This window comes from Bos mutus, chromosome 1 (assembly GCF_027580195.1).
Source record: "Bos mutus isolate GX-2022 chromosome 1, NWIPB_WYAK_1.1, whole genome shotgun sequence".
Lineage (NCBI taxonomy): Eukaryota > Metazoa > Chordata > Mammalia > Artiodactyla > Bovidae > Bos > Bos mutus.
The window spans coordinates 69,102,709-69,124,906 of NC_091617.1; the positions used below are offsets into that span (position 1 = coordinate 69,102,709).

The 22,198-nt window shown below is 36.7% G+C and overlaps 1 protein-coding gene across 1 annotated transcript in view; it reads right to left on the minus strand.

Moving 5' to 3' along the window:
* The window catches only part of OSBPL11 (oxysterol binding protein like 11), a 92,397-nt gene that overhangs the window by 43,932 nt on the left and 26,267 nt on the right, over nucleotides 1-22,198 (minus strand). Inside the window, exons 2-6 of the mRNA XM_005904485.2 lie at nucleotides 20,284-20,352; nucleotides 12,445-12,620; nucleotides 11,545-11,624; nucleotides 9,837-10,013; nucleotides 1,040-1,241 (exon numbers count right to left, since the gene is read on the minus strand). Coding sequence (XP_005904547.1) covers nucleotides 1,040-1,241; nucleotides 9,837-10,013; nucleotides 11,545-11,624; nucleotides 12,445-12,620; nucleotides 20,284-20,352 — 704 coding nt within the window. The remainder of the gene's footprint in view (nucleotides 1-1,039; nucleotides 1,242-9,836; nucleotides 10,014-11,544; nucleotides 11,625-12,444; nucleotides 12,621-20,283; nucleotides 20,353-22,198) is intronic.

Genomic DNA, 22,198 nt, shown 5'->3' on the forward strand with positions numbered 1-22,198 from the left:
TGGGGAAATTGGGGCAATGTTGTTAAAGGGTACAGACTTGCAACTAGAAGACAAATAAGTCCTGTATATCTAATACACAGCAGTGAATGGAGTCAACAGTACTACAGTAAATATTTCAAAGTTGCTAACAGACTAGATTCTGATTGTTCTCATTACAAAATAGGGAATTCCTTAGTTCCAAAGGTTAGGACTTGGCACTTTCACTGCCAAGGCCGAGGAAACTAAGACTCCACAAGCTCTGTGTGTCTGTATGTGTGTGTGTGTGTATGTGTTGGGGGTGGGGGGAGGGCAGGCCAAGAAGGGGCAGAGAAAAAAAGAAATGACAATTATGTGATATGATTGGGACATTAGCTAACACTCTGGTGGCATATAAATATATAAATGTGTTAAATCAACACTTTAAACTCGCATGTCAATTATATATAATGTCATTTTATATGCACTATATGTCAGTTATATCTCAATTTTTAAATGAGTTTATTAATCTCATTTAATAGAAAAATTCATTTTTTGTTATGCAATAACAAATAATGCAATAACGCTGTTTTCCCCAGTAAATTAATTTCAACAAATAGGTGCTCTCAAATACTAGATGTATATCTTTATTTTTCAAACTGAAAGGTGACTGATAGACTTTTATATATATGTATGTCAACAGGGAAATAGTGAATAGTGGACTAAAGCAACCAAGGAATGATTCTAATGTTTCTACTTTGATTGATTGGATAGAGTAATGCCATCAACTTCAATAGAAATACAGAAGATGTAAATTTTTAATTCAGTTTTTGACAAGTTTAATTTGAGGTCTCTAAATGAATATTTAATTATATGAGACCTAAAATGGTTTTAGATTTGAAAAAGGACACAGTAAAAGAGATTTTGCATAACATTAGTATGATAATAAAAACCAAGAAGCTAGCTGGTTTTCTGTTTGTCTTGCTTTGATTAAGATTTTCTGGAGCAGAATTACAAAGAATGCAGTTACTATTTCCATGTTTTGACCTGCAATGTTCAGTCCTACCTTTAAGCAATAACTTACCTGAAGGCAATGAGCCCTTCTGATGTGATGCATGCTGTAACTGGAGAATATGAAAGCAGTCATTTAAGCAGTTCATAGTTGCCATGGAAGTAGCCTTGAGCATTAACAGATCCTGGTCCAGGGAACTAAGATGGCCAGAAGCAGGAAGGCATTCAATTCCTCTAATTAAGTCTCTTTGTTGTCCTTCAGCATGAGACATCATCTATGGAAAATAACAGTTCCATGTGTCTCACTCATGATCTCTGTATAGCATACAGTTGCCACTTTAATTACCATATTTTGTATAACATGTAACATACAATTGTCATTTTTAGGATATATTCAGCCTAGAAATCTATTTTAAATTTGTTTGGCTATTCTCAATAAGCATTTAATAGTGCTACTCAAAAAATGATAACACATAAGTAAATCTCCAACATATGCTGACTAAAAAGAAGCCATACCCAGAGAAACACATACTACTCGATTCAGTTCAGAAATTTCAGACACAGGCAAAATAAATCTATGGTTTATAGGTGAGGAAACCTCTACACATTAGAAGTCAGGATAGTGAAGACAGTATAATGATGAAGAGGCATGAGAGGGTCCTCTAGGGTACTGGTAATATTTAATTTTTTGATCCAGGAGGTAGTTACGTTAAAATTACAAGATGCACATTGTGTATCAGGTTCTTTTATACAAGGATACATGCTGAGAAGGTTAATTAAGAACTGGGATGGAGACCAAGGGAAGGGGGCCAAACAGATCCATTAGGTTTACCACTGGTCTAATGAAAAGAACTTCCATGATTAATTAAACAGAACAGAAAGCCAGATAAGAAATTATAGACAAAATTCTACAATTAGTTGATACATAAGCCCCACATATCCAGGGACAATCCCCATTCATGCTTAGAGTCCTGCTGTAATTATGTCTAAACCTGTTACAGCTTGAAGGCCAAATTATATACTTACCCTATTTCTTCATTTTACAAGAACTTCTTGGCATGAAATTAGAAATGGGATTATATATTATGGGATTATATATAAATGGGATTTATATTATGCCTCTTTTGCATCTCCCACTGGTCTAGGTTTCCTAACTATAATTGCTCTTCTCCTCTGTTTCTAACAATGCTATAAGCAAATACTAAGTTTTATACTTGTCAGATTTTTTAAACAAGTCACAAGTGCTAGTAATGTTGAGGGAAAAAATTACTACTCAAGTATATCTGAACCAAGATGAATTTATTACTTTCCAGACAAGGGAAAACTGTCCTTCCAGAACAAATCAAATAGCTAATCTTACGTAAACTTCTTGGGGACATACAACATTCAAGGATGGGTTGACTTTACAACAAAAGTAATAGCGTGGAGGAAGTATGGTCTTTAGGGACTGTCTAACATTCAGAAGGAAGCACAGTGAAACAGAGTTGCTAATGACTGAAGTGAGTTGGTTAAACAGGCTCCACATTACTTCCTAAGAGATTCAATCTAGAGCCAAACAAGAGACTATTTTTCACTTTCTTCTTTGAACTCAAGAGAATACAACTTCTTATTCTTACAACAAGAAAAACATTTGAAAAACTGGACATTCAAATTAAAAAAAAACACCTATTCACTTGAATACACTCTTCAGAGAACACAAAGGAAAAAAAGATTATGCATACTTTCCTATATTATGTTATAAGCCAATAAAAGTTTAATAAAGGAAAAAATCATAAGCAGGATATCGACAATATGAATAATCAGCTCTCACAATATAACATTAAAGAAGAAAAGTGTTTCTTTATACAAATGGCCCAAAAAAGCCACTTGCTAGTTTGGATATTGTAAGTGAAGAGGCCTAAGGACTTCCCTAGTGGTCCAGTGGTTAAGAATCAGCCGGCCAATGCGGGAGACATGGGTTCAATCGCTGGTCTGGAAAAGATTCCACATACTGCAGAGCAACTAAGCCTCGAACAACTACTGAGTCTGAGCTCTAGGGCCCTCAAGCCACTAAGCCTGCATGCTGTAACTACTGAAGCCCATGCTTTACAACAAGAAAAGCTTCCACAATGAGAAGCTCCCACACCACAGCTAGAGAGGAATCCCCATCTTCACAATTAGAGAAAGCATGCAGGCAGCAATGAAGACCCTGCACAACCAAAAAATAAAATAAACAAATTATAAAAAAAAAATTAAAATAAAAAAGTGAAGAGGCTTAAGAAAGTGATGCTCTTAACTGGAAAAAATAAAATTTAAATTATCATTAGAGTGCAAATGTTAAAATCTGAAAATTCCCTGGTGGTCCATTGATTAGGACTCTGTGCTTCCACTGCAAGGGGTACCAGTTGGATCCCAGAAGCTGCATGGCATGCCCCCTTCCTCCTGCCAAAGAATAAAATTTGGTTATGGTTCTTTCCAAAGCAAACAAATGGGCTGACCATATGTTTACAATGAAATAGAACTGATTCTGTGAAGCTGTTTTAGTGAGTGTTCCTGACAATAGTAAAACCAGTTCCTTAAGAATGAAAAACCATCATGAAAGCTGAAAACTTGCTTAATCTGTGTTTTGCAGCTAGGTATGACAAATACGATGATAATGAACATCACTTATGTGGCATATAGTTTGTCTGAAAATCAGATGAGAATCATGATTTTATCGCTTGTATTTTAAATGTGTCTCCCTTACTAGACTGGTGATGTTAGCTTCTCCCAAGGCAGAGCATAGTAACCTGCAAGAAGCATGCACTGATTAATAGAGTGATTGATGGATTGTAAATTAGTAATTTATTGTAATTAGTAAATACTAAAATAGATCACTTTAACACTTCAGTAATAAATCCACAGAGCCACAATATGACTCGATTTTCAACAGTCAGTTGCTTTTGCCAACTGTTACTTCATTTATTGCTGGACTTACTCATGGACTTTGATTAAAATACTCCTTTCAAACTCACTTTGAATTATATCTTTGCATTATAACCAACTGGAGCTAGATCACTATAGAATAGCAATTCTCAAACAGTGCTCTCCAGATTCTTATGGGGCTCTTTTCAGGGGGTCTATGGAGTCAAGATTATTTTCACAATAATTCTAGGAAATTAATTTGCCTTCTTCACTTGGTGGCATTTGCACAGATGGTGCAAAAGCAATGGTAGGTAAAACTGTTGGTGTCTTAGAATCATGGCAGTTGATACAACAGTGTCACGATTGTATTCTTCACTGCCATGCACTTCACCCCCATGTAAGCATTGGGGGCTGGGGAAAAGACAGCCAATTTTGTTAAGAATATTTCTGAAAAATCAGTAAAAATTATTAGTTTTACTTTATCCACTCTTGAGTACACATATTTAAAATTGTCTATATGAAAAATGAGAAGCACACTTCTATCGTACATAAAAAAAAAAAATGTACAATACTGTTGCATACCAAAGCACTGTGGTTGCCCAAGGAAAAGCACTTGCGAGACTGAGTTACAGGTTGAACAAGCAGTTTATTTTCACAGATCACCACCTGACATGAAAGAACGTGATTATATTGGTTGTTCAGAAACACAGGTGACAACCTGGACTTGGGAAGGGCATCTGAAATGAGGGCAGTTTTGTGGGATCTGATACTATCTCAGCTAAATGGTGTCAGAACTGAACTAAATTGTAGAACACCTAGCTGGAATCTGCCAAGAATCAGAGAATTACCTAGTGTGAAGGAAACCCCCACACATTTGGTGACTGGATACAGAAGTATGGGGTGTTATAGTAGCATAGAGGAGAAGCACAAGAGTGTTGTTTTTCCCTGACAGAATGATTGCTAATAACTATAGCTCTTCAGGCTTGGGAGTATGTGGTAGACATCCTTTCAAAATTAAACAAGATGATTTGTCACTTCAAGAAAAACAACTGACAGCATTTGTTGCCAATTATAAAATATTCTAGGAATCAGCGAACTAAAATGGACTGGAATGGGGAATTTAACTCAGATGACCATTATATCTACTACTGCGGGCAGGAATCCCTTAGAAAAATGGAGTAGCTATCATGGTCAACAAGAGAGTCCGAAATGCAGTACTTGGATGCAATCTCAAAAACGACAGAATGATCTCTGTTCGTTTCCAAGACAAACTATTCAATATCATGGCAATCCAAGTATATGCCCCGACCAGTAATGCTGAAGAAGCTGAAGTTGAACAGTTCTATGAAGACCTCCAAGACCTTTTATAACGAACAACCAAAAAAGATGTCCTTTTCATTATAGGGGACTGCAATGCAAAAGTAGGAAGTAGAGACATACCTGGAGTAACAGGCAAATTTGGCCTTGGAATATGGAATGAAGCAGGGCAAAGACTAATAAGAGTTTTGCCAGGAAAATGCACTGGTCATAGCAAACACCCTCTTCCAACAACACAAGAGAACACTCTACACATGGACGTCACCAGATGGTCAACACTGAAATCAGATTGATTATATTCTTTGCAGCCAAAGATGGAGATCTACACAGTCAGCAAAAACAAGACCGGGAGCTGACTGTGGCTCAGATCATGAACTCCCTATTGCCAAATTCAGACTTATATTGAAGAAAGTAGGGAAAACCACTAGACCATTCAGGTATGACCTAAATCAAATCCCTTATGATTATACAGTGGAAATGAGAAATAAATTTAAGGGACTAGATCTGATAGAGGAGAAGGAAATGGCACCCCACTCCAGTACTCTTGCCTGGAAAATCCCATGGATGGAGGAGCCTGGTGGGCTGCAGTCCATGGGGTCGCTAAGAGTCGGGCACGACTGAGCGACTTCACTTTCACTTTTCACTTTCATGCATTGGAGAAGGAAATGGCAACCCACTCCAGTGTTCTTGCCTGGAGGATCCCAGGGACGGGGGAGCCTGGTGGGCTGCCGTCTATGGGGTCGCACAGAGTTGGACACGACTGAAGTGACTTAGCAGCAGATCTGATAGAGTGCCTGATGAACTATGGACGGAGGTTCGTGACAATGTACAGGAGACAGGGATCAAGACCATCCCCATGGAAAAGAAATGCAAAAAAGCAAAATGGCTGTCTGGGGAGGCCTTACAAATAGCTGTAAAAAGAAGAGAAATGAAAAGCAAAGGAGAAAAGGAAAGATATAAACATCTGAATGCAGAGTTTCAAAGAATAGCAAGAAGAGATGAGAAAGCCTTCCTCAGTGATCAATGCAAAGAAATAGAGGAAAACAACAGAATGGGAAAGACTAGAGATCTCTTCAAGAAAATTAGAGATACCAAGGGAACATTTCATGCAAAGATGGGCTCGATAAAAGACAGAAATGGTATGGACCTAACAGAAGCAGAAGATATTAAGAAGAGGTGGCAAGAATACACAGAAGAACTGTACAAAAAAGATCTTCACGACCCAGATAATCACGATGGTGTGATCACTCACCTATAGCCAGACATCCTGGAATGTGAAGTCAAGTGGGCCTTAGAAAGCATCACTAAGAACAAAGCTAGTGGAGGTGATGGAATTCCAGTTGAGCTATTCCAAATCCTGAAAGATGATGCTCTGAAAGTGCTGCACTCAATATGCCAGCAAATTTGGAAAACTCAGCAGTGGCCACAGGACTGGAAAAGGTCAGTTTTCATTCCAATCCCAAAGAAAGGCAATGCCAAAGAATGCTCAAACTACCGTACAATTGCACTCATCTCACGCGCTAGTAAAGTAATGCTCAAAATTCTCCAAGCCAGGCTTCAGCAATACGTGAACCGAGAACTTCCTCATGTTCAAGCTGGTTTTAGAAAAGGCAGAGGAACCAGAGATCAAATTGCCAACATCCGCTGGATCATGGAAAAAGCAAGAGAGTTCCAGAAAAACATCTATTTCTGCTTTATTGACTATGACAAATCCTTTGACTGTGTGGATCACAATCAACTGTGGAAAATTCTGAAAGAGATGGGAATACCAGACCACCTGACCTGCCTCTTGAGAAACCTATATGCAGGTCAGGAAGCAACAGTTAGAACTGGACATGGAACAAACAGACTGCTTCCAAATAGGAAAAGGAGTACATCAAGGCTGTATATTGTCACCCTGCTTATTTAACTTATATGCAGAGTACATCATGAGAAATGCTGGGCTGGAAGAAGCACAAACTGGAATCAAGATTGCCGGGAGAAATATCAATAACCTCAGATATGCAGATGACACCACCCTTATGGCAGAAAGTGAAGAGGAACTAAAAAGCCTCTTGATGAAAGTGAAAGTGGAGAGTGAAAAAGTTGGCTTAAAGCTCAACATTCAGAAAACTAAGATCATGGCATCTGGTCCCATCACTTCATGGGAAATAGATGGGGAAACAGTGGAAACAGTGTCAGACTTTATTTTTCTGGGCTTCAAAATCACTGCAGATGGTGACTGCAGCCATGAAATTAAAAGATGCTTACTCCTTGGAAGAAAAGTTATGACCAACCTAGATAGGATATTGAAAAGCAGAGACATTACTTTGCCAACAAAGGTCCGTCTAGTCAAGGCTATGGTTTTTCCAGTGGTCAAGTATGGATGTGAGAGTTGGACTGTGAAGAAGGCTGAGCACCGAAGAACTGACGCTTTTGAACTGTGGTGTTGGAGAAGACTCTTGAGAGTCCCTTGGACTGCAAAGAGATCCAACCAGTCCATTCTGAAGGAGATCAGCCCTGGGATCTCTTTGGAAGGAATGATGCTAAAGCTGAAACTCCAGTACTTTGGCCACCTCATGCAAAGAACTGACTCATTGGAAAAGACTCTGATGCTGGGAAGGATTGGGGGCAGGAAGAGAAGGGGACAAGAGAGGATGAGATGGCTGGATGGCATCAGTGACTTGACGGACATGAGTCTGAGTGAACTCCGGGAGTTGGTGATGGACAGGGAGGCCTGGCGTGCTGTGATTCATGGGGTCACAAAGAGTTGGACAAGAATGAGTGACTGAACTGAACTGATAAAATATGAGCTTTAAAATGAAATTACAATTTTGGAAAACCTGTATCAGTCACCATAAGCTTTGCAGTTTCCCAATATTGAAAGCCTTTTCTGATGAAGTTGGTACGGATGTTAATGATTGTGAATTTTTGATATTGTATACCAGTATCTGTAAGGGCTGCCTAACTCCAAACTAACATTTTCCAAATGACTAATGCAGTGTTACAAAATCGTGCATAAGTTAAACATCCACTCAATGTGCAAGGCAAACCAGTGTACTGTCATGAAACAGAATCTGAAAAGTCCACTGATACATATTAGATTCCACACTGCATCTAACACTTAAGAAACTGTCACTGTCCACTTTTACTGGAGTATCAAAGAACAGTCACATTTACCTTAAAAAACTATTTTAAAACATTTCTCTTTTTTCCCCAACCACAAAGGTTTTTTTCATATAGTTCATATAGTTCAACTAAAACTACACATTTGCAGTAAATTGAGTTTGCAATAATTGCATTGAGTGCAATTATTTTGTTTATTTGGGGGGGAAAATAGCTGTTTGACATAAAAATATGTTATCTATGTTAATATGTATGAATTTATTAATTTTATTTTAAAATAATAAAACATAAAATTGAAAGGTAAATTTTAAAAACAAGCATTTTTTAAATACCTGTTTCAATTTCTAATAAGGTAAATATTGGTAAGTTTAACCTATATAAAGCAAAAATTCTTTCAGGTCCTCAATAATTTTTAAGAGTGAAACAGATACCAAGGCCACAAAAAGCTTGAGAACACCCACCGGGAACCATGGTCAGTATAGTAACAAAAGTTCTCTCAATGTCTTTGAAAAGAAAAAGGAAATACATAGTCTCAAAGAAGCTCCCCAGATATTTTATTAACTACAGAGAAAAAGACAGCAACTTTACAGTGGAGGAAAGCTACTTTAATCAAGCAGAAGCTACCTTAACCACGAGATCAAGGTGAACATTACCAGTAACATACTGATATCACGAACTCCTTGATATAGGTACTGACAATACATATCTTCAAGGATATCTTTCCCAGGAATGTATAATTTCACTCAAATCTCAATTTCTTCACCTACAAATACAACCTAAAATAACCTGATAGAGGGAACATTCTCCCCAGCTTCCTGCCTTAAATCATTTGGGTGTGATTTATAATCCACAATCCACTACATAGGTATCTATGGGCTCTATCAAAATTAACTCAGTAAACAACACCTGGATTATTAAGAACCTAACTGCATTCTTTATTTTTATTTTATTTTTTTAGTTCTACCAGTTTATTGCTACCAACCCATCATCCTCCACCCTTATACACACATGCTCAGTCATGTAACTCCATGGACTGCAGCCCGCCAGGCTCCTCTGTCCATGGACTTTTCCAGGCAAGAATACTGGAGTGGGTTGCCATTTCCCTCTCCTGCATTCTTTATTAACTAGAATTATTTGGTACTTAGTTTCAAAGAGAATAAGGAAAATGGTGAGATAAGGGAACATCAAGGATTTAACTATTCTATCTTTGTATGTTTGAAATTCTCTATTTACATGTATCAGTTAAAAAAAAAAAAAAGGTCACTTGTTTGATCACACAGTCTTTCCACTAGGCTTAATAATCCTTTTATCATAAATTTTACATTAAAGGAGTCTATACTTTCTCTTGAGAAATAAAAGATACAGATTTTTAAAATATGATAGCGTACACAGAACCTAGCTGACAGACTTGCGGAAACTTAGGACACCTAAAAAATCAGGGAATTGTTATGACCTAAACATTGAGGCCCCCAGAAGACACAAACAGGATTAAAAATTTTTTTGTGACAAAATCAAGCTGGTAATATTATTTTATGCATTTTAACTTGATTTCAATTCATACTTACTTCTCTGACTTCCACAAGATGGTCTGGAGGTAAGTTAGCTCTTTTGCTCACTGATTGTAGTCTGGAATGTCCAACATTAAAAAAGGAAATGGTATTTTGACTTGGTCTCCTCTGGGATATAGGAGAATTACCACTAGATGCAAGTGAGAAGCTCCGTGACTTCAGAGGAGGATTATTCTATTAGACAAAGAAAATAATTCCTTTTTTAAAATTTAGGTAAACTCTCAACCTATAATATACTGGAGGCTTACACACAAACAGTTTTAAAAATAAGGTTAACCTCAGAATTAACTACAAGAATAGTTCTGAAGATGGAAAAATTTAAAACCTTCAAAGTTTAAGAATTTCACACATCCCATAGTAAACTGGTAATTTATTCAGAAAATTAATTCCAGGTGTGTGCTGTCAAGAATTCTTTTTTTACATTAGACATATATTAAAATAACAAGAAATTTCTAATTTCAGATATTTAAACATCATGATTGAAGCAAAAAATACATTCATCAATATTCAATATAATAATTTTTCTAGTGTAACATTCAAGTATCTTTGAAACAAACTAGCACTTTCTGGTCACGGCCAAAGATTAGAATCTTGCAGCAAGAATAAAGTTTTTTGCTGGATTTCTTAAAGATTGCAGGCCTAAATCACAATTTTAAAAAACTTAGCTATGGGGAAGGAACACTAAAAAGAAAACAAAAAGGTATGGAAATCCTTTAACTCTGCTTCCCACATATTAATTTTTAGACATTTCTAACCTCAGATTTCAAGTACTAAGACCCTCCTCATTTTAAAAAAGAAAACACTTCAAATGAGATACAGAAATTATCTATAAACACATGAAAAGACGCTCAACCTTATTAGCCATTAGAGAAATGAAATTAAAACCACAACAAAATTCTACTTCATAACCATGAGGATGGCCATAATAATTGTTAAAAAAGGACAGTAACAGTATCAGTAATAATGTGGAGAAACTGGAACCTTCGTGTATTGCTGGTGAGAATGGGAAATAATTTGGCCAATTTCAAAAACAGTTTGGCAGCTCCTCAATAGTTAAACAGACAACTACCATATAACCCAGTAATTTCACTCCTAGGAATAACCTAGAAAACTGAAATCATATGTTCATACAAAGATTTGAACACAAATGTTCATAGAAGTATTATTCATAACAGCCACAACATGTAAACAATCCACATGCCTATCAGCTGATGCATGGATAAACATAATGTGGTATATCCATAAAAGACGATTATTCAGTCTTAAAAAGGAATGAAGTATGATCCATGCAATGACATGGATGAACCTTTAAAACATTATGCTTATCGTAAGAAGCCAGACAAAAACAAACAAACAAACACCACATACTGCATGATTCCATTTATATCAAATGCCCAGAATAGACAAATCTATTGAAACAGAAATTATAGGTTAGTTTTTGCCAGGGGACTGGGAAAAGAGATTCAAATAGGGAGTGACTGTTAAACAGATACGGGTTTTTTGGAAGGTGATGAAAATGTTCAGGAATTAGATAGTTGCAACAACTATATAATCTTATGAATATATTAATAAAACCCATGAAATTGTACACTTTAAAAGGATCAATTTTATGGTATGTGAATCTCAATTTTAAAATGCAAAAAAATAAAGTTAAAAAGATCTTTCCCCATTTCCGTGCATTAATATCATACATGAATCCACATACCTTGCCAATAGCTTCAGTGTGGTGTTGTGTACATATCTGAAGTCTGCTAACCCAATGTTGTCGCTCTTTAGCATCTGTGGCTGATAAAAAGTATCTACAAGTTATTTACTTTTTCATTTATTTTTAGAATACAATTAATTGTTATAGCATGAAGAATGGATCACTGAAAATCAGGGCATGTTCCCACTCTCCCTGACCAGAGTGAGGTAGGAAAAAGGCCAAAGCATCAACCTTGTTAGGTAACACCATAGCTGGATGTGGATATTTCCTAGGGAGGATAAATGACATATAGCTCGGTGGGTAGATGGAACTTGACATGTCTTAACTTTCGCTTAAAGATATGCTCTTCTTCAAATAAATATCCTTTATTAAGCATTTGGTGTGTACTCAATATATTCTTTCAGATCTCTAGCATGATCAATTAGGATTAACATCATACTTTATGTGTATTAATTAAAAATAGAAACCTCTATACAAATTATATTTATCTAAACAGATGTTACACCTGAATACAAGCATTTTCATAAATCCCAGTTATGTACATTAATCATTAAAAAACACGAAGAGAACATATCAACTAAATTAAGAAAGGAAATAAAATACAAATCTGTGGAAGACAAAACATTTTTAACAAGTCTATGTTTTTAGATTTCTCAGTATTTCATCTATACAAATTTCTTAGAGGGGTCAATTTTAAACAGACTTACTCACTGTGCAACTTAAAAGTCATTAATTAAAACAGATCTCATAAACCCTTAAAACAATTACAAGGTGTAGAATACTGTTTCTGTATCAATGATAGTAATTTCTATTTCCAAAACCTAAATGAAAGGAGGGAAGTATATCAACTTCTCAAGGAAGAAGAAAATCACACTATTAATTCTCATATTTCAGCCATACCTCTGAGTTTATATTGTTCCCCACTGGCAGCATTTACAGTGAAGGTGTGAGAGTCCTCATCACTGGGTGATATTACAGCTCCTGCAAGCTGCAAAGTACCTCTGGGTTTTTGATTTCTAGACTGTTCATTCACAAAATACTCCAACAGCCCAGCTTCATTGTTTAGAACAAAAAACCTGCAATAATTTTAAAAAAGGTCATACTTTTAAAATATTTCCCCTAGTCAAACTAGAGCAATCCAAATTTTAATCACATACTTTTGAGTTTTTGCTATTAAAAAAATAAAATTCAAAAGCATCTCAAGAAGTACTTAGAAACACTAGACTGAATTTCCTAGTAGTAAATGTTACTGAAGAATTGAATGAGTTTAATAAAAGATATAAAATCTTCAGCTGTGAAAGAGGCATTTAATAGGGAATACAAGACAATGCAGAAAGGAAACAAAAATACAGTATCCTTCAGAGGAAGATTTCTCTCCAGAATTCATTAACAGGGTAAGTTCCCAAAGACAAATGGTAGGGAGAGTTTTTATTTAAAATTCACTGGGAACAAATCAAAGCATGAGCTCTGGGATTAACAAATGCTAGGTAAGAAATGAATATGATTTAAGATTTAACCAGTGAAATAAACAATATGAATAATGCCAAAGTAGCAAGACTTTGTGAACACATTATTAAATAGGTCACAACTAAAGATTACTTATCCTGTTTTAAAATGAAAAGGCTGCAACTAGAGATGCAGAACCATAAGGAACTTGAAACTAAATGATGATATAATGAAACACGCTGGAAAAGAATTTGATGTTCTGATTTGGTTTTAGATTAACTACTTTGGGAAATATATTAATTTGGATTCCAATTTAAGTAGTACAATAGTTCTTTTCTTTAGGAAAAAAATCTAAAAAGTCTCTATTCCAAAAAATTAATGTTTGGGTTTACAGCAATTTGGTATTCTACATGTTAATGCATTCTGTAATACATCCAGACAATTTGATCCAGTTCAAGTTCCTAGAAGATACTATCTTAAGCAACGTGGCAACTATATCAATCATACCAAACTGGGAGAGAATGCAATTGGCCTTTTATTAAGGGAAAGAAAAAGAAATAATGAGAAGCAAATAAGAGAAGTTGAAAGCAGCTACCTGAAAAGGGAGCTGGAAAAGCAAGACTATTGTTTTTCTCATTCATCTTTAGCATGCTTGTGACTTTTAACGGGGCTTCCCTGGTGGTTCAGACAAATCTGAACAAACAGACAAACAAGAAATAAGGAAAGGAATGAATGAAGGAAATAAGGAAAGAAATCTCTTTCTCCTAGTCTAAGCAATAAGCCCAATTATTCCAAAGAAAGAAAGAAGACTGGTCTCTTCTAAGAAGTCAATTCAAAGAAAATTTAGAGAACAATGTTGGAAATCTCAAGTTACTGGGAACATGTATTTCTTATCCCAAAAGCATTACCACAAATCTACAACATGGGAAGCACTCACCTAGATATACAAAAGTAATACTGAGGAGGAACTGGTAACATGATAGAATTGAGTCAAAAACTGATTACCTAATACCAAGATGATGCTATGGACCCAGTGGCACCAATAACGCATTGTATGCTGTCTTTCATTATACACGAATTAACCCAAATGTTCTTCCTTCACCCTTTCTCTGGAGATGTATAAGATGTGCAGATTGGAGATGGAGAGACAATTCACATAGCAAGGAAACTGAAAGCTATTTTGCCCAGAAGACGACTAGACTCTTGATTATAGTATTCTTAGCAAGCTGGTCTAACCTAGGAGCTAAAGAAACATAGAAAAAAAGGCTTAAGATTCAGCATCTTTCTTTATATGCTGAAAAGTCACCACATTGTTAAAAAGAAAAATTAAATAATTATTTATTTTGTGCAATTTCAAAATAATAAAGACTGCAAGTTTGAGAAAATGACTAATCCTCAGAATAGCTGACAACTTAAAATGAAGTATTTTGGAATGGAACTTTAAAAAATATTCTGACTTGGAAGTATGTCTTATGATAGCAATAGCCAACTTCAGGGAAGATTTTGGATGGAAAGACACGCATATGCTTTGTGCTGACCATCCTAGGCTTCAGTGCTGACCATGTACAGAACTTCTGAGTAGGAAGAGATCTCCTCTTCATGAATGCTAATTCAAAGTGAAAGGAAGTACATTCAAGAGAGGGTCTTGCTGTTTCTTAGGGTACCACATTCCAAAACAAGCAGTTTATTATTTACAGAGTATGCTCATGCTGGATTTCTCCAAGCTTCTCTCAGTTGCTCTTAGTCAAACAGAAATAGATTGCCAGGAGACCACCTTGAATACCTGGCACAGGTACAGTGCTTTTGTTACTTAAGCTTTATCCACACTTCAGGGACCAAGTGGCTAAGTCTACCAAAAGAACTGAGCTCTAAGCCTAAGTTCCTTTAACATGGTCTTAACCTTTTTGTAGGTGCCCAATATGCTACTGGAGATCAGTGGAGAAATAACTCCAGAAAGAATGAAGGGATGGAGCCAAAGCAAAAACAACACCCAGCTGTGGATGTGACTGGTGATAGAAGCAAGATCCGATGCTGTAAGAGCAATATTGCATAGGAACCTGGAATGTGAGGTTCATGGATCAAGGCAAATTGGAAGTGGTCAAACAGGAGATGGCAAGTGTGAACGTCAACATTCTAGAAATCAGCGATTAAGGACTAGAATGGGTGAATTTAACTCAGATGACCATTATACCTATTATTGTGGGCAGGAATCCCTTAGAGAAAAGGAGTAGCCCTCATAGTCAACAAAAAAGTCCAAAATGCAGTACTTGGATGCACTCTCAAAAACGACAGAATGATCTCTGTTCATTTCCAAGGCAAACCATTCAATATCATGGTAATCCAAGTCCATACCCCGACCAGTAATGCTGAAGAAGCTGAAGTTGAAAGGTTCTATGAAGACTATAAAAACTTTTAGAACACGTAAAAAAGATGTCGTTTCATGATAGGGGACTGAAATGCAAAAGTAGGAAGTCAAGAAATACCTGGAGTAATAGGAAAATTTGGCCTTGGAGTACAGAATGAAGCAGGGCAAAGGCTAATAGAGTTTTGCCAAGAGAACGCACCGGTCATAGCAAACACCCTCTTCCAACAACACAAGAGAACACTCTACACATGGACATCACCAGATGATGATAATTTGGTGATCATCAACAGCAAAATCAGATTGATTATATTCTTTGCAGCCAAAGATGGAGAAGCTCTATACAGTCAGCAAAAACAAGACAAGGAGCTGACTGTGGCTCAGATCATGAACTCCTTATTGCCGAATTGAGACTTAAATTGAAAAAAGTAGAGAAAACCACTAGACCATTCAGGTATGACCTAAATCAAATCCCTTATGATTATACAGTAGAAGTGAGAAATAGATTTAAGGGACTAGATCTGATAGACAGAGTGCCTGATGAACTGTGAATGGAGGTTCGTGACATTGTACAAGAGACAGGGATCAAAACCATCCCTAAGAAAAAGAAATGCAAAAAAGCAAAATGGCTGTCTGAGGAGGCCTTACAAATAGCTGTGAAAAGAAGAGAAATGAAAAACAAAGGAGAAAAGGAAAGATACACCCATTTGAAGGCAGAGTTCCAAAGAATAGCAAGAAGAGATAAGAAAGCCTTCCTCAGTGATCAATGCAAAGGAATAGAGGAAAACAACAGAATGGGAAAGACTAGAGATCTCTTTGAGAAAATCAGATACCAAGGGAACATTTCAGGCAAAGATGGGTGCAATAAAGGACAGAAATGGTATGGACCTAACAGAAGCAGAAGATATTAAGAAGAGGTGGCAAGAATACACAGAACTGTATAAAAAAGATCTTCACGACCCAGATAATCATGACGGTGTGATCACTCACCTAGAGCCAGACATCCTGGAATGCGAAGTCAAGTGGCCCTTAGGAAGCATCACTGTGAACAAAGCTAGTGGAGGTGATGGAATTCCAGTTGAGCTATTTCAAATCCTAAAAGATGATGCTCTGAAAGTGCTGCACTCAATATGTCAGCAAATTTGGAAAACTCAGCAGTAGCCACAGGACTGGAAAAGGTCAGTTCTCATTCCAATCCCAAAGAAAGGCAATGCCAAAGAATGCTCAAACTACCACACAATTGCACTCATCTCACACGCTAGTAAAGTAATGATCAAAATTCTCCAAGCCAGGCTTCAGCAGTAATGAACCGTGAACTTCCAAATGCTCAAGCTGGTTTTAGAAAAGGCAGAGGAACCAGAGATCAAATTGCCAACATCCGTTGGACCATTGAAAATGCAAGTGCGTTCCAGAAAAACACCTATTTCTGCTTTATTGACTATGCCAAAGCCTTTGACTGTGTGGATCACAATAAACTGTGGAAAATTCTTAAAGAGATGGGAAAACCAGACCACCTGACCTGCCTCTTGAGAAACCTATATGCATGTCAGCAAACAACAGTTAGAACTGGACATGGAACAGACAGACTGGTTCCAAATAGGAAAAGGAGTACATCAAGGCTGTATATTGTCACCCTGCTTATTTAACTTATATGCAGAGTACATCATGAGAAACGCTGGGCTGGATGAAGCACAAGCTGGAATCAAGACTGCTGGGAGAAATATCAATAACCTCAGATATGCAGATGACACCACCCTTATGGCAGAAAGTGAAGAGGAACTAAAAAGCCTCTTGATGAAAGTGAAAGTGGAGAGTGAAAAAGTTGGCTTAAAGCTCAACATTCAGAAAACGAAGATCATGGCATCCGGTCCCATCACTTCATGGGAAATAGATGGGGAAACAGTGACAGACTTTATTTTTGGGGGCTCCAAAATCACTGCAGATGGTGACTACAGCCATGAAATTAAAAGACGCTTACTCTTGGAAGGAAAGTTATGACCAGCCTAGACAGCGTATTAAAAAGCAGAGCCATTACTTTGTCAACAAAGCTCCATCTAGTCAAGGCTATGGTTTTTCCAGTAGTCATGTATGGATGTGAGAGTTGGACTATAAAGAGGGCTGAGTGCAGAAGAATTGATGCTTTTGAATTGTGGTGTTGGAGAAGACTCTTGAGAGTCCCTTGGACTGCAAAGAGATCCAACCAGTCCATCCTATCAGTCCTGGGTATTCACTGGTAGGACTGATGTTAAAGCTGAAACTCCAGTATTTGGGCCACCTGATGCAAAGAGATGACTCATTTGAAAAGACCCTGATGTTGGGAAAGATTGAGGGTAGCAGGAGAAGGGGACGACAGAGGATGAGATGGTTGGATGGCATCACCGACTCAATGGACATGAGTTTGGGTAGACTCCAAGAGTTGGTGATGGATAGGGAGGCCTGGCGTCTGCGGTTCATGGGGTCGCAAAGAATCGGACACGACTGAGCAACTGAACTGAACTGAACTGAACCTTTCTGTTCCTCTTTTATCATTCAATCTGCAATTCATGCTGGGAACCCAGGATATCGCTGCTGTGCCACAAGCCTCCAGGCAGTCTGGCAGGAAAGAGAAAACGAGCTTGCAGTAAACCAGTTGACAACCTGAGACCTCTCTGATGGGACAAGCGGATAAAAGGTTGTGTTCTCAGTGGCAAATGGTGATGTGCTGTCTTCATTCCCACACTTTCTTTGCTGCTAAAACTGGCCTCTAGGACAGCTAGAAGAATCGCAAGGGTAGAAGCCATGCCTTTCCCTATGCTAGAACTTTGCTTGGATCTCTTAGCTAACTTCCTGGGCAACCAGTGGCCAATGGATCTTTTTAGTATGCTCCCCCACACAAGGATACAAACACATGCCCCTTCTTCCCATGGCCTCAAGTCACCACTAACTTGAAATGCCATGTTTAACATATACTTAATCTTATGTGCTTGGGGATACTTTGGAGCTTTCCTACTCTATTCCACTTCTGAGAATTTCTCAGTAATACTCAATAATATAACATGAATGAAATTAGTTGAATGAATGGGGGAGAAAAGTTAACCTATTTCCCTTTTTAAAAAGAACAAAAAACAGTGCTAAAAGCAAAGTGACATAAAATTTTTTTTAATATTTTATATGTCATTTAAATGTATAAGCCTTCAAAAAATTACATAAAAACTGAGGTGAGAAAATGCAAAATGAAAAGGCTCCCCTGACTTTGTTCTTTCTTAAAAAAAATAAAGGGTGGGAACCTTAGAGAACTACCCTTTTCACTTTAACAGGAATGATTGTCTTCTATAATTTCATATCCAGCTTTGACCTCTCATATGACCTCCAACTTCTGGCGTATCACTCTTATGTGAAAGTCGTACTGTTACTTCAAATTAAACATATCCCAAACTGCCTTCTCTTTTAAGCAATCACATGTTCATTACAATGCTTCAACTCTTTTTTGAATTCTGAAAAACATTCCTTCATATACTATGTACCATTTTCTAATTGTTTAAGGTAGAAAGGCAGAATCAGCTTATTATTCCATCATAACCAAAATCAGAGATCTCCAAATGACATGTGAATAAGAAGCAGTATTTATAATGAAAATACCAACTTGGAGTCAGAACTATTTGGGTTCAGATTCTAGCTTTATCACTTTTTAAAATAGTTTTAAAAAACCACAATGAGATAACACTCAATACCCATTAAGATGGTTATTATACACACACACATAGACATAACAGAAAGTAACAACTGTTGAGAAGATGTAGAGAAACTGGAATCCTTGTACACTGCTAGTGGGAATGTAAAACAGTGCAGCTGCTATGGAAAATAGTATGGAGATATCCCCCAAAAATTAAACATAGAATTACAATGTGATTCAGCAATTCCACTTCTGGGTATACACACACAAGAATGAGAGCAGTGACTCTGATATTGTGTACACCAATACTCAAAGCAGCATTATTCACAATAGCCAAAAGATGGAAGCAACCCAAATGTCTACTGATTGATAACTGGATAAACAAAATGTGGTATACACTTACAAGGGACTGTTTTTCAGCCCTCAAAAGGTAGAGAATTCTGACACACACTACATGGATGAACTTTGAGAACATTACACTAAATGAAATAAGCCAATCACAAAAGGACAAATATTATATGATTCCACTTATATAAGGTACCTAGAGTAGTCAAATTCATAGAGACAGAGAGTAGAACAGTGGTTGCCTAAGGACTCAGGGGGAGAGGAAAATGTGAAATTATTGTCTAATGGGTACAGTTTTAGTCTGAGAAGATGCAGAGAGTTCTGAGATGAATGTAGGTGATGGTTGCACAAAAATGTGAATGTATTTAATACCACTGAACTGCATACCAAAAAATGTTTACAATGGTACATTTTATGTTATATTTTACCACAATAAAAGAATAAAAGTTTAGTCCCCTGCCCCACAAATATCAATTCCACAAAGTATTTAAGACAGTTGGCTGTGCTACTTCTTGATTGCTTGTGTGACCTCAGGTTGGTCATTTAAACTTTTCAAGATCCCAGAAGAGTTTAAGAATCCTCAACAATGAAAAGAAGCAAGAATCCTCAACAGGCACCTAACACAAATCTCTTTGCTGTCTCTAAACCACCCAAAAAGCCTAACCACTGGAAGTACACATAAGAAGCCCAAGGTGAGTTGATAAATGATACTAATCTTGACGTAACAGTAACTTCTGACGTATTTGGAGGCTGCAATTTGGACAATGTTAACTCCTCTTACCCCCTAAAAATAGAAAAAGAAAGTCATCAGACTTATAGAAAACATGGTAAGTCTTTCTCTAACATGCTTCCCAGTCATGTAACATCAGTTATAAAATCATCATGCCCATTTCTGTTCTCTTGGGAGAGAAAGCGACAGAATACTCACACTTACCTGTACTGCCACCCAGTGACGAGGTTGGTGTACTTCATTAGGTAGCCATACACATTTTCCATGTGGTCACTGTTTCAAAAAGATCAGAAAGTGCCAAAATCGGTGAAAATTAGAAGAAATTCCAGGAAGTTAACTGTACAGTTGAAAAAATAGCTGTAGAAACATACTTTTTTCTATAAATGTCTCAAACTTACTTCAGAAGTAAAATTCATAGGTTAACAAATAGAGCTATTTATTTAATCCTCCATATTTCATATCCAAAGGACTATATATTTTATCAGAATTCTTCAAAACAAGTGTAATCACCCATAAATTACTGGGTATTTCAAACATAAAATCATTATATGAGTATAAAATTACATAAATATGAAACAAATATACTATAAATATAAATAAAAGCATTTAATAACCTAATTCAAAACTAAACAAAGACAACCCAGTTTTATGGTTCCAAAATAAATTTTAAAAAATCTCTAGGCTGAATAGTGCTTCCTCACTCTGGTGGGACACATTATGTCTCTCAATCTTTGGGCTTCCAAAATGACGATCCTGATTTTCGATGTCTGTGACACCTTACTCCCACTCCCCCATCCCAGACAGGCATGAGGCAAAGTGCTCACTGCAAATCTTGCCACTGGCAAGACTGAGCCTTACTACTACTGAGTTCCTTTACTTCTGCCCCTCTTTCTATTTAATAGATATATTCTGTTATTGTGGTTCATAGAAAATGCAGATCTCCTCACTACTTCTTTTCCAATATTTTAAGGTTCCCTATACTTATGAAAAGATATCAAAGCTACAACTACATTGATATATCTTTTTGACATACAGGCTTCATTTTTTATTTTGTAATTTACATTAAGAATTCCTCCAGTAAAAGGAGATTAAAGAGATATAAATTAAAAAAAAGAATTCCTTTTAAACTCCTCTGAAGTTTTAACTTTACACTATAAAATGCAACTAATACTAAACATTTATTTTCTCTACTATCCTTGAATTGCAGAACTTATTTGGTAAAAGTTCAGCTAACCAGCATTTAGGAAATGGAAAGTATCAGACAACTGACAACCTTTAAAACATGGACATCAAAAGTAAAATCAAGAGAGAGCTGACACAACCAACAGAACGGAATTTTTCAAAGATTTAGATTGATCTGAATGACAAATGAAGAGATGAAGATAAAGACACTCTCGTATAAACACACAACAAAATGACTATAAGAGTCTAGCTAGGCATTATTACTACTGGAGATCAAGTAGGAGGATGCCTGGGGAATAAACTCAGTGTTGGATGCCTTTCTAACCTCATTTCTTCAGAGTGCTTGGAAATAAAGATCAAATCTGAAAGTAAAGAACTGACCCCAGTTCAAAAAATATATTATTTTTTTCTATATTTTTCTTCCAATCCAAGATTAGCAAAAAACACCATTTATTCACTAACATTAAATGAAACTACTCAAGTCCTTTTGGTTTTATAAGTTCAGTAATCTCAAGAAGGTAAAGGCTGTCAACTTCTAAAATGCCAACCCAAAGTTAAGATAATTATATATGTGCTCTGTCATGTTAAAACTGACAGTACCATTTGAATTCTCATTTCAGTATATTCTAAAGCCCGTATCTAGAGGAAGGATTCTTCTCTGAAACTCAACTTATTCGATTTTTGCCCTATTTCCATCCTTAGGTCACAGCAAAGGTACTTCTTTCAGTTACATTGGTACTTGAAAAGGCAGAGAGATACTCCTCTAGTCTGGCTCTCAAATTTTTCCCAGGCTTCAAACAGCGTTTTGGGGCCACAGGAGTCCCAATGTCCCTGGACTCTGTCCCAAAATAATTTCACAAAAAAGTTCCTCGTCTGTTTTTGATATTTCACATATAGCTTAGCTGTCTTGAATAGTTCTCATCCTCAAAACTTATTT